Here is a 14,290-nt window from a genome sequence, read left to right on the forward strand (position 1 = left end):
TAAATGATGATGGGTAAAATATTCTAGGAGTAAACTAGTCTCTCATTTGGACCTATGGGCAGGGATTCCTTGGGAGGATGTCATTCGAAACAAAATTGGCACTCTATGGACTGCAGCATGGAATTTTAGATTCCTTAATCAGGCAGATAGGTTAGAAAATTTAACAAGGGAAATTAATAGGTTGAAGTTTGGTGGGAGGAGGAGGAGGGAAAAGACTCTGGTCATGTGAGTAAAGGGCTATAAATACAAAATTAAATAGGGACAATGCAGGCACAGGTTTTATAATGAATAAGAAGACAGGAATGTGGGTAAGTTGCTAAGTACAGCATAGTGAATAAATTATCACCACACCACAATAGTACAGTGTCAACTAGCTCCAAAGATGAGAAGACTGAAGAAATGTATGTTGAGATAAAACCACTCACCCTGCAAGATCCGGGCAATCACAGAGGGTGGGATTATTGGTAGTTGGAAGTTCCAACATTAGGCACGTTATGGGGCCCCTTAGGGACTTGGCTGACAAGGAGGGTAAGAAAACCACTGTGCACTCCATGTGCATACTGGGTGGAGTCATTCCAGATGTGGAAAGGGTCCTCCCGGATGCCATGAAGAGCACAGGCTGCAGCCAACTGCAGGTGGTTGCACACGTTGGTACCAACGATGTGTGTCACTTTGGATCAGAAGAGATTCTCTCTGGTTTCGATTGGCTAACAGAAGTGGTAAATGCTGCCAGTCTTGCTTGCAAGATGAAAGCAGAGCTGACCATTTGCAGTGTAGTCGACAGGAACGATTGTGGACCTCTGTTACAGAGCCGAGTGGAGGGTCTGAATCAGAGGCTCAGACGGTTCTGCGACCATGTAGGCTGCAGATTCCTCGATTTGTGCCAAAGGGTAGTTGGGTTTTGGGTTCCGCTGAATGGGTCAGGTGTCCTTACATGCAGGAGGCAGCTACACGGGTAGCAGGGCCTGTGTGGCATGGACTGAGTGGTTTTTTAGGTTAGAGGGTCTCGGGAAAACACAAGAAGGGCTTCAGTCACAAAGGGTGCAGGCTGAACACAGGAAGAACATAGATACACAAACCATTGGTATAACAGTTGTAAATTGATGTAGCTGTGTTGGGAAAGTACCAGAGCTCCAAGCGCTAATAGAGAGCACTGATGCTCAAATTGTTACAGGCACTGAAAGCTGGCTAAAGCCGGATGTAAGCTCAGCTGAAATTTTTGTGAAGAACCTAACGGTGTTCCAAAAGGATAGGTTAAACACAGTTGGTGGTGGCGTGTTTGTTGCTGTCAGAAGTAGTTTTACTTGTCGCGAAATTGAAGTAATTACTTCCTGTGAGTTAGTGTGGGCAGAGGTCACTGTTGGCAACGAGAATAAAATAATAATTGGATCCTTTTATCAACCTCCCAATTCAGATGATACAGTTGTTGAAAGGTTCAAAGAAAAATTCAGTTTGGTTTCAAACATGTACCCGACTCATACGATAATAGTTGGTGGTGACTTTAATTTACCCTTGATATGTTGGCGAAAATACATGTTTAATTCTGGAGATATGCATAAAATACCATCCGAGTCTGTGCTAAACACATTCTCTGAAAATTATTTTGAGCAGTTAATTCATGAGCCCACAAGAATAGTAAACGGTTGTGAAAAAACACTTGACCTCTTAATAACAAATAATCCTGAGTTAATAACCAGTATCAAAACCGATATAGGGATTAGTGAACACAGGGTTGTTGTAGCGAGATTGAATATTGTAATCCCCAAATCCTCGAAAAATAAGTGAAAAATATACATATTCAAAAAAGCAGATAAAAATTTGCTTGACGCCTTCCTGAGAGACAATCTCCACTCATTCCAAATTAATAATATAAGTGTAAACCAGATGTGGCTTAAATCCAAAGAAATAGTATCGGCAGCAATTGAGACATTTATACCAAATAAATTAACAAACAACGGAGCTGAACCTCCTTGGAACACTAAACGGGTTAGAACACTGTTGCAGAAACAACTAAACAAACGTCTCAAATTTAAACAGATGCAAAATCCCCAAGATCAGCGATCTTTTACAGAAGCTCAAAATTCAGTGTGGACTACAATGCGAGACGCTTATAACAGTTTCCACAATGAAACTTTGTCTCGAAACCTGGCAGAAAATCCAAAGAGATTCTGGTCACATTTGAAGTAGCAATCAATGCCTTCTCTACGCGATAACAATGGAGATACTGTCGAAGACAGTGCTGCCAAAGCAGAGTTACTAAACACAGCCTTCCGAAATGCCTTCACAAAAGAAGACAAAGTAAATATTCCAGAATTTGAATTGAGAACAGCTGCCAACATGAGTAACGTAGAAGTAAATATTCTTGGAGTAGTGAAGCAACTTAAATCACTTACTAAAAGCAAGTCTTCCGGTCCAGACTGTATACCAATTAGATTCCTTTCGGAGTATGATGATGCATTAACTCCATACTTAACAATCATATACAACAGTTTGCTTAACGAAAGATCCATACCCAAAGACTGGGAAATTGTACAGGTCACACCAATATTCAAGAAAGGTAGTAGGAGTAATCCACTAAATTACATGCCTGTATCATTAACGTCGATATGCAGCAGATTTCTTGAACATACATTGTGTCTGAACATTATGAATTACCTCGAAGAAAATGGTCTAATGACATACAGTCAACATGGGTTTAGAAAACATCATTCCTGTGAAACACAACTAGCTCTTTATTGACATGAAGTGTGTGTGCTATTGACAAGGGATTTCAGATCAATTCCGTATTTCTGGATTTCCGGAAGGATTTTGACACTGTACCACACAAGTGGCTCATAGTGAAATTGCGTGCTTATGGAATATTGTATCAGTTATGTGACTGGATTTGTGATTTCCTGTCCGAGAGGTCACAGTTCGTAGTAATTGATGGAAAGTCATCGAGTAAAACGGAAGTGATTTCTGGCGTTCCCCAAGGTAGTGTTATAGTCCCTTTGCTGTTCCTTATCTACCTAAACGATTTGGGAGACAATCTAAGCAGCCGTCTTTAGTTGTTTGCAGATGACGCTGTCGTTTATCGACTAATAAAGTCATTAGAAGATCAAAACACAAACTGCAAAACAATTTAGAAAAGATATCTGTATGGTGCAAAAAGTGGCAGTTGACCCGAAATAATGACAAGTGTGAAGTCATCCACAAGTGCTAAAAGGAACTCAAACTTCGGTTACATGATAAATCAGTCTAATCTAAAAGCCATACATTCAACTAAATACCTAGGTATTACAATTATGAACAACTTAAATTGGAAGGAACACACAGAAAATGTTGTGGGGGAAGGCTAATCAAAGACTATGTTTTATTGGCAGGACACTTAGAAAATGTAACAGACCTACTAAGGAGACTGCCTACACTATGCTTGTCTGTCCTCTTTTAGAATACTGCTGTGTGGTGTGGGATCCTTACCAGATAGGACTGACGGAGTACATCAAAAAAGTTCAAAGAAAGGCAGCAAGTTCTGTATTATGGGAGAGAGTGTCACAGAAATTATACAGGATTTGGGCTGGAAATCATTAAAAGAAAGGCGTTTTTCGTTGCAACGGAATCTTCTCACGCAATTCCAATCACCAACTTTCTCCTCCAAATGCGAAAATATTTTGTTGACACCGACCTACACAGGGAGGAATGATCAACGTGATAAAATAAGGGAAAAAATGGTTCAAATGGCTCTGAGCACTATGAGACTTAACATCTATGTTCATCAGTCCCCTAGAACTTAGAACTACTTAAACCTAACTAACCTAAGGACAGCACACAACACAGAGTCATCACGAGGCAGAGAAAATCCCTGACCCCGCCAGGAATCAAACCTGGGAACCCGGGCGCGGGAAGCGAGAACGCTACCGCACGACCACGAGCTGCGGACAAAATAAGGGAAAGCAGAGCTCGTATGGAAATATATATGTGTTGCATTCTTTCCGCGCACTATACGAGATTAGAATAATACAGAATTGTAAAGGTGGTTCAATAAACCGTCTGCCAGGCACTTAAATGTAATTTGCAGAGTATCCATGTAGATGTAGAATTGTGAAAGAAAGCTGTATACATGGAAGGGACCTGGAGACACTGGAACATTTCAGACTGATTATATTATGGCAAGACAGATATTTCATAACCAGGTTTTAAATTGTAATACATTTCCAGGGCAGGTGTGGACTCTGAGCACAACTTACTGGTTATGAACTATAGATTAAACTGAAGAAATTGCATTAAGGTAGGAAATTAAGGACATGGAGCATTAGGCAACAGTTGATTAGAACAGGAGAAAGCAATACAGTGGAAGATGAATGGGTAGCCTTGGGAGACGAAATAGTGAAGGTAGCAGAAGATCGAGTAGGTAAAAAGACAAGGCCTAGCAGAAATCCTTGGATAACACAGGAGATCATGAATTTAATTGATGAAAAGAGAAACTATAAAAGTGCAGCAAATAAAGAAGACAAAAAGGATTAGAAATGCCTAAGTGATTATACTGATAGGAAATGCAAAGTAGCTAATGAGGAACGGCTAGAGAACAAATGTAAGGATGCGGAAGCATAGAACACAAGGAGAAAATAGATACTGCCTACAGGAGAAATTGAAGTGGGCTTTGGAGAAAAGAGAAATAGCTGTATGAATATCAAAAGCTCAGATGGAAAACCAGTCCTAGGCAAAGAAGGGAAAGCTGAAAGGTGATAAAGACAGTCTATACAAGGGAGATGAATATAAAGCCAATATTATAGAAACAGAAGAGGATATAGATGAAGATGAAATGAAAGAAGTGACATTGCAAAAAGAATTTGACACAGTGCTGAAATATCAAAGTATAAACTAGGTCCCACGAGTAGACAACATTCTGTCACAATTACTAATACTCTTGGGAGAACCAACCATCACAAAACTCTTCCACATAATCAACAAGATGTATAAGACAGACGAAATTCCCTCAGACTTCAAGACGAATGTAATAATTCCAACTCTGAAGAAAGCAATTGCTGAGAAATGTGAAAATTACTGAACTACCAGTTTACTTAGAATGGTTGAAAAATACTAGTACGAATTATTTATCAAAGAATGGAAAGACTGGTAGATCCTGACCTCAGTGAAGATCAGTTTGGATTCTGGAGAAATGAAGGCACATGCAAGGCAACACTGAACCTATGACTTATCTTGGAAGATAAGTTATGGAAAGGCAAACCTATATTTATAGTTTTTGTAGACTTGGAGAAAGCTTTTGACACTCTTCATTGGAATATGTCTTTGAAATTCTGAAGGCAGCAGGGATAAAATACAGGGAGAGAAAGGGTATTCACAACTTGTACAGAAACCACATGGCAGCTGTAAGAGTCAAGGGGTATAAAGGGAAGCAGATGTTGAGAAGGAAGTGCAACAAGGGTCTGGCCTATCCCCAATATTATTCAGTCTGTACATTGACCAAGCAGTAAAGGAAACCAAAGAAAAACTTGGAATAGAAATTAAGGAAAAGAGAGAAGAAATAAAAACTTTGAGGTTTGCTGATGACCCTGTAATTCTGTCACAGACAGCAAAAGACGTGGAAGAGCAGTTGAATGGGATGAACACTGTCTTGAAAGGAGGCTATATGATGAAAACCACAAGCAAAACAGCGATAATGTTATTTAGTCTACTTAACTCAAGTGATTCTGAGGGAATTAGATTAGGAAACAAGGCACTTAACATAGGAGGCACATTTTGCTGTTTGGGAAGCAAAATAACTGACACTAGCTGAAGCAGAGAGGACATAAAGTGAAGACCGGCAATGGCAAGAAATGCGTTTCTGAAGAAAAGACATTTGTCGTCATTGAATATACATTTACGTGTTAGGTAATCTTTTTTGAAAGTATTTTGCGGAGTGTAGCCATGTATGGAAGTGAAACATGGATGGTGAACAGTTTAGACAACAGGAGAATAGAAGCTTTTGAAATGTGATGCTTTAGAAGAATGCTGCAGATCAGATGGGTAGATCGCGTAATTGATGAAGAGGTACTTAACAGAATTGGCGAGACAAGAAATTTGTGGCACAACTTTACTAGAAGAGTGGGGTCGGGTGGCAGGACACATTCCGAGACATCATGGGTTCACTAGTTTAAGTACTGGAGAGAAGTGTGGGAGGTAAAAACTGTAGAGGGAGATGAAGAGATGAATACAGTAAGCAGATTCACAAGAGTGTAGATGAAGAGGTTTGCACAGAATAGAGTAGCATGGAGAGCTGCATCAAACCAATCTTAAGACTGAGACCACACCAACAACAACTTCAGTACTTTATCAGTTAAGGCAAACATAGCAGATATGATGCACTGCTTGTGTAAAATAGAATTACAGCAGGCAACCAACCAATAAAGAACACAGACTATGTTACATCTTACTACTACTGAAACATGTTACATGTTCTTCCCAAAACAGCAAACAAGTAACATTGGTTCCCTATACCTACAGGAAGACCGAAAACACATGCAGAAATTCATTTCCTATGCTAGTTCATAATCTTCTGGATATGTCATCAGCCTTCTACTTACATTAACTTAAGCATATTTTGTAATCAGTTACCATATCTATAATGGTGAGGTAAACATCCATACCTGATACGATACACCTGGCTTTTTATTTGCTCTCAGGATGTTGAGTATACTTTCTGCTGCCCTAACAGGTACAGTGCTCTTTTCAACAACTATCTTGTCACCTGTGGCCATATCTGCAATCATTCTGGCAGCACTCTCCACATACTTCAAATCTGCAGCTCGACCCTGTAAAATGATAATGCATGAAATCCAGGCAAATTAGTCCCTTACTAAGCATATGAATATGGGTTTTGGTTCAGGTTAATTGATATATCATCCTAAGTAAATTGGTAGCAGTTGCAAAGTTTGGCAGTAAGTGTTACATACACTTGCTTCACTGACATCTAGAAATAAATCCAATAATATCTGTCTCTTCTTAATAACTCACAATACTTAATATATGGCAATATAAATCCTGACAGCAGAACATTAAATGTTCACAAAATACAAATATTTACATAAAACTCATACTAATTATGAGTCTCTCACATGCCAATCATAAAGTATGAACTCACATAACTGACTTCTCTGATTTCATTCACCACGAGACAAATTCTAAAATCCCACACCATTGTTCCTTGAAATGACACTGCTCAAGGTTTCTGCCAGCGGAGCGGCAGTGTAAAGAAAACTACTGTGAAAAATAAGAGGTACACTTCCCTGGTCAGGTGTGAGAACATGATTACAACTTCAACTGATGCAGTAATATGAAGCACAAACGTGGATAAAAGTAAAGCAATGAGATTTTGATATTTTACATGGTATATGTTTTACATTTACTCTAATTTATCGATAGCCATTATGTCCATATAAAACTAATAGGCTAACTGGATGGAACCAGAAATAAATAGGAGTAAATCTAATTGTAAATGTATTATTTTCTGAAAGATAAGCTAGATGACATTAGTGGTGGGTTGTTTATGGTCATAAAAAAGTCTTATAACTACAGTGCCCATCACATCAGAAGGTAAGTGGTGTGAAGGGAGAAAAGAATATGGAAGCATGGAGGGAAGGGGGGGTCTGTTTACAGACAGTGGCAATTGGGGTTGTAGGCAGTGGGGGCATATAAGACAGGCCATTGATGAAGTTGGCTGCAGCAGCTGTACTAAAATGAAAAGGATAACTGGCAATAGTGCACCATTAATAAGTAGTCTCCACCCAAGATATTAAGTCACGGGACAGTTTATTATGGTTTAATAACAATTTTAGAGCATTGGTACTGAAGCAAAACATTATTGAAAGCAGATTTAAACAAATATATAACTTAAGTGACGAACAGAAACTGAATGAGACCAAATGTGGAAAAAAAGAATAATTATGGCCATATGTACAATTGTTTGACTTTCTTGATAGCTTGGTTCTCCTGCTCTGGATCTACATAAATCTCAGGCCAACAGTATTTTGTACGAACCCCTTGACAATCTCACAGATTTAACAGTAACAATACAGTATGTAAAACTGAACTGAATAGTGGCAAAAGAATACTTTTTCCGTGTTACTAGTTTATTTCAAAACTTGTGATGATGCAACTCCATGCATCTTGTAGGTGCTACCTGTGATCCCTTGGTCACAATCAACGAATAAGAAAAAGCATTTACTTACATATAAAGCAATACTAGAATAGTAGTATCAATCGTTTATTTAAATTTATTTCTCTTAATCTCCTTAAGGTCAGTATCTTTGCTTCAATTACATTTTTAAAAAAATGAAGGTGGACACCATACAGGTATCTGACTGCAGTTTATTTTATTCCACTGATCAGTGGCATTGTATCAGTTTATTTTTACAAGATTGAAACTCTGATTTATCTTTTTTACATTTGTTGCCCTTTTAAACAGTAAAATACAGGGAGTGAGAGGCTATTTTCAACTGGTACAGTAACCAGATGGCAGTTAAAAAAGAGTTGAAGGGCATGAAAAAGAAAGGAGTGCAACAGGACTGTAGCCTATCGCCACCCTCCTTTAATCTGTACACTGAGTAAGCAGTAACAGAAACAAAATAAAAATTTTGGAGTAAAAATTAAAGTTCTGGGAACAGAAATAAAAACTTTTGAGGTGGTTTGGCAATGACACTGTAATTCTGATAGACAGTAAAGAACTTTAAAGAGCAGTTAAACTGAGTGGACAGTGTCTTGAACGGAGGATACAAGATGACCATCAACAAAAGCAGAATGAGGATAATGGAATGCAGTCTAACTAAATCAGATGGTGCTGAGGGAATTAGATTAGGAAACAAGACGTTTAAAGTAGTAGATGCATTTTGTTATTTGGGCAGCAAAATAGCTGATGATGGCTGATGCACAGAGAGAATAAAATGTAGAGTGGCAATGCAAGAAAAGCCCTTCCGAAGAAAAGAAATGTGTTAACATCGATTAAAGATTTAAGTGTTAGTAAGTATTTTCTTAAAGTATTTGTAGGTAGTTTAGCCCTTTATGGAAGTGGAACATGGATGATAAGAAGAGAATAGCAGCATTTCAAATGTGGTGCGATAGAAGAATGGTGAAGATTGGAAGGGTAGACCACATAACCGGTGAGGAGATACGAACTGGGCTGAAAAGAAATTTGCACCACAACCTGACTAGAAGAAGGGATCAGTTGACAAGACCCATTCTGAGACATCAAGGGATCACCAATTTAGTACTGGAGGGAAGTGTGGTCAGTAAAAATTGAAGAGGGAGACAGAGATGAAAACAGTAAGCAGATTCAGAAGGATGTAAGTTGCAGTAGTGATTTGGAACTGAACAGGCTTGCACAGATTATAGTAGTATCTAGAGCTGCATTAAACTAGTCTTCGGACTGAAGACAAAATAAGATTGGCTACATTACAGAATATAGATAATTAAATATTTCATGGAACTATTCCAACAATATCATGAAAAGGATAGTTGCTACTCACTATATAGTAGAGATACTGAGTCATACATAGGCACAACAAAAAGACTGTCAAAAGTGAGCTTTTGGTCGATAAGACCTTCGTCAAAAATACACAAAACACACACACACACACACACACACACACACAAAACAGGAGTTTCTGGCTGTTGAAGCCAGACTGTGAACAGCAGTGCATGATGGGAGGGACAACCAGGTGGCGGGGGTAAGGAGGAGGCTGGGGCAGGGAGGCGGGACATAGCAGGTTATGGGTGGGGAACAGTAAGTGCTACTTGTGGGAGTGTACAGGTACAAGATGGAGAAAGGGTATGGCAGCCAGGTGCAGATGTGAGGTTAGACAGCGGAGGGGAGGAGGGAGGTAGCAGGAAAGGAGAGAAGTAAAAAGACTAACTGAACGTTGGTGGAATAGAAGGCTGTGTAGTGCTGGAATGGGAACAAGGAAGGGGTTAGATGGGCAAGGACAATGACTGATGAAGGTTTAGGCCAGGAGGGTTACGGGAACACAGGATATGTTGTGCACCTGCACAATTCAGAAGAGCTGGTGTTGATGCGAAGGATCCAGTCATTGAAATGAAGAATGAAATGTTGGGGGGGGGGGGGGGGGAGGTGCTTGCTCAATAACGAGATGGTCCACCTGTTTCTTGACCACAGTTTGTATGCCGACAGACAGCTTGTCGATTGTCATGTCCACGTAGAATGCAGCACAGTGGTTCCAGCTTAGCTTGCAGATCACATGACTGGTTTTGCAGGTAGCCTCGCCTTTGATAGGCTCTGTGATGCTTGTGACAACTGGAGTAGATGGTGATCGGAGGATGTAGGGGACAGGTCTTGCATCTAGGTCTACTACAGGGGTACGACCATGAGGCAAGGGGTTGGGAGCAGGAGTTATGTAGTGATGTATAAGGACATTGTATAGGTTCTAGGGGAGACAGAGTACCACAGTGGGAGGGGTGGAAAGGATAGTGGATAGACATTCCTCATTCATGCTCTGAAATAAGGAATGTCCTATCCACTATCCTTCCCATCCCTCCCACAGTAGTATTCTGCTGCCCACCAAACCTACACATTATCCTCATCCATCTCTACAGAAGCCCTGCTCCCAAACCTTTGCCTCATGGCTTATATCCCTGTAATAGACCTAGATGCAAGACCTATCCTGAACACCCTCCCACCAGCACCTACTCCAGTCCAGCCACAAGCATCACCTATCCCATCAAAGGCAGGGCTACCTGTGAAACCAGTCATGTTACCTACAACCTAAGCTGCAATCACTTTGCTGCATTTTACGTGGACCTGACAACTAACACGCTGTCTGTCCGCATGAATAGTCACTGACAAACAGGTGGACCACCCAGTTGCTGACCATGGTGCCTGAAATGACTGTCTTCATTTCAGTGACAGCTTCATAGCCTGTGCCATATAGATCCTTCCCACCAACACCAGCTTCTCTAAATTGTGCAGGTGGGAATTCTTCCTGCCATATATCCTAATTTCCATAATCCTCCTGGACTCTACCTTCATTGGTCATTGTCTTTACATGTCAGCCCCTTTCCTGTTCCCATTTCAGCACTATACAGCCCTCTATTCCATCAACACACTTTCAATCTTTTCATTTCTCTTTTTTTGCACTCCCCCCCCCCCCCCCCCCCACCCACCCCCACCCTCCATTTAAACTTCCAACAGCACCTACCTGCCTGACCCTCTCTTGATCTCGTGCCTGTATGCTCCCACAAGTAGCACTTAGAGAGGAGAGAGGGAGAGAGAGAGAGAGAGAGAGAGAGAGAGAGAGAGAGAGAGAGAGAGAGAGAGTACTTTTCTGATGAAGGTCTGGTTGGCCAAAACTTACTACCCGACAGTCTCTTTGTTGTACCTATCTGCAACTCAGCATCTCCTCTATATGGTGAGTAGCAACCATCCTTTTCATTATGTTGTTACATTCCATTGTGGATTTTCCACTGTTTGACAGAACTGTTCCAAGTTATTTATATGGAAGAAAAAGCCAATTGTACAGATGGGTGGTACAGGCCGTTCACATTCAATGTTGTGAAAACATAGTATCAAGAGGTGCAGCTCAGTGGGCAGGTATAAGACAAATCCAAAGGTGCGATACTCAATTCCAAATCAATCTTAACATATTTTTCTGTTACTTATTGCTTCTTTCATCTCTAGAAAATTATCAGCTAATGTGAAAAGTTTCACAGTGCTTCAGAGTCCACATTAAACTGTTGATCCCCTTCCTACTGGCTGGGTAAGTCAGGAACAAATTATTAATTGATTCAGATTGACAAATATAACCTCTACTCATACTCACAGGAACCTTCTACTTCAATTTTGCTACAAGGTAAACTACTACTAACAGCAACAAACATGCAACCACCAACTGTATTTAATTTATGCTTTCGGAGTATCCCAGATTCCTTGCAAATATTTCAGCTGAACTTACCTCTGACTTCAGCCAGATTTAGGTAACTGTAATGATTTGAACTATGTTTTCTGTTAGCATTTGGATCCTGGCTCTTTCGCAACTCAACTATGACAATTTAGCAATACAATATGGACTTTTGCTATGTGTACTCTCGTCCTGTGTTTGTCCAGCATCCTTCAAGACTGAAGCCCTTTCTGTACTTTCCTGAGATACTCTAACTTAAAAAACAGCACAATCCATTCCGCACAACCCCCGTTATCTGTGTAGCCTCCTCCTGTGTGTAGTGGACCCCTGACCTATTAAGTGGAATCCAAAACCACACTATTCTATGGCACAAGTTGAGGAGTCTGCAGCCTACACAGCCGCAGAATGCTACGAGTCTCTGGTTTACACTCTCCAATTGGCTTTGTATCAAAGATCTGCAATCAGTCCTTTCAATGATGCCAGAGATGATGAACTATACCTTCATCTCACATGCAAGACTGGCACTCTTTACCAATTCAGATAACCAACCAAAACCAGAGAGAATCTCCCATAATCCAAAGTGACACATACTGTTTTTCCAACATGAGCTACCATCTGCAATTGCTCATCTGGAAGGACCTGTTCCATTTTTGGGATGACCCCCCGCCTGTAGTATACACACTGGACTACTACTGTTGCTTGGTAGCCATACCCCTAAGGGAGCCAATTACCAATCTAACTTTGGAGCTCTCAACCACCAGTAATCCCACCTCCTGTAAATGCCCAGACCTTGCAGGCTGAGAGGTTTCCTCTGAAACAGGGCACACAACTGCATTAGCTGTAGACAGCATTTGAAACCTGTTTGTCAGTCGAACCACAGAGACCTTGCAACCAGTCTCCCAGAAAGTCTTTTGCTGCCTGCCACACCACAAAACAATCTGCCATTCAACCACAGGTGGGGGGAGTCACCCTCAATGTGAGCAGTAAATGGGGTGATCACAGTGGTGGAGTGACTGGGGGACACGTGGGATATACTAAACATCCCTTGGATCCTCACATTAAGCCTCCACAGTGATACCCCACAGACAATAGCCTCAAGCTGCGTAACCAATGTCAGCACCACCTGGAGGTGTGAGTGAAGGGTCACCAACTCTACTTGCATCTGAACACATCAATCGCAGTCCCTATCCATATCAAAGATGGTGGATCTATACACTAGACAATTATTAAAGTGCAGAACTGTGGCTACTTGACACACAAACATACAAGGAATTTAATATTTTACACTAAAATGCACACACTCTCTCTCTTCTCAGCGATCACAGGCCCTGTAGACCACGCGCTGCATCAACGATCTGCTTCCACCACCTCCTATCTCTCGCAGCCTCTCTCCACTCTGCGAAAATTCCTAATGCTGCGATGTTCTCCTCTACGTCATCTTTCCACCTTGTATGAGGTCGGCCCAATGGTCTTGTTGCCTGGAGAGTTCCTTCAAATGCTTTCTTGGTGATTCTGTTGCTTTCCATTCTGGCCTCATGTCCAGCCCACTGCAACTTTTTAATTTCTGGATGATAATGGATTGATTCATTAACTGATGAATTTCATTGTTCTTTCAAATTCTCCATACGCCATTCTCCAACACAGGTTCCCAGATTTTTCTCATTACTTTTCTTTCAAAAACATTCAGTTTCTCTCTTTCATTCTTTGTAAGCGTCCAGCTTTCTGAACCGTACAGTACTACGGGGCAGATAATAGTGTTGTATATCTTCATCTTTGTGGTGATTGACAAAGCTTTACTTTTGAGTGGGCTGATTAGTGAGTACAGACATCTTGACCCTGAGGCTATTCTTTCATTTATATCCATTGTTATGAAATTTTTACTGTTGAAACGTGATCCAAGGTATTTAAACTGGAGAACTTTTCTGAATTTAGAATGTTGGTCAATTTCAAAGTAAGGATTTGAGTTTATGACTTGACCTATTTCCATATATTCGGTTTTCTCTTGGTTAATCAAAAGCCCGATTTTGCTGGCACTCTGCCTGAGAGATCTGTACATATCTTTCAGTTCTTCTTCAGTTTCACTCAGCAACACTATCTCATCTGCATAAGCCAGGAGTTTTACCTCACTGTGTTTGAATCGGAGACCATTGCATACATGTAAATTACTCTCCCGAACCACTTTCTCTAATGCAAGGTTGAAGAGGACACATGAAAGAGTGTTTCCCTGTCGTAAGCCTGTTTTCATTGGAAAGGTGGAGGATATGGATCCTCTGAACTTCACTGCTGCCTGGGAGCCATCCATGCACAGTTGTATCATCCTAATGATTTTACTGGGTATACTAAATTCTTGTAATGTGTTGTAGAGGCTACTTCTGTGGATGCTGTCGTAGGCTCGCTGGAAGTCA

At 40.7% G+C, this 14,290-nt stretch overlaps 1 protein-coding gene across 2 annotated transcripts in view; it reads right to left on the reverse strand.

Annotated features, from left to right (window-relative positions):
• The window catches only part of LOC126481010 (UDP-glucose 6-dehydrogenase), a 94,189-nt gene that overhangs the window by 46,405 nt on the left and 33,494 nt on the right, over positions 1-14,290 (reverse strand). For both annotated transcript variants that reach the window (XM_050104465.1, XM_050104466.1), the window contains exon 4: positions 6,627-6,791. In XM_050104465.1, the coding sequence (XP_049960422.1) occupies positions 6,627-6,791 (165 nt within the window). The remainder of the gene's footprint in view (positions 1-6,626; positions 6,792-14,290) is intronic.

This window comes from Schistocerca serialis, chromosome 5, assembly GCF_023864345.2.
Source record: "Schistocerca serialis cubense isolate TAMUIC-IGC-003099 chromosome 5, iqSchSeri2.2, whole genome shotgun sequence".
Classification (NCBI taxonomy): Eukaryota; Metazoa; Arthropoda; class Insecta; order Orthoptera; family Acrididae; genus Schistocerca; species Schistocerca serialis.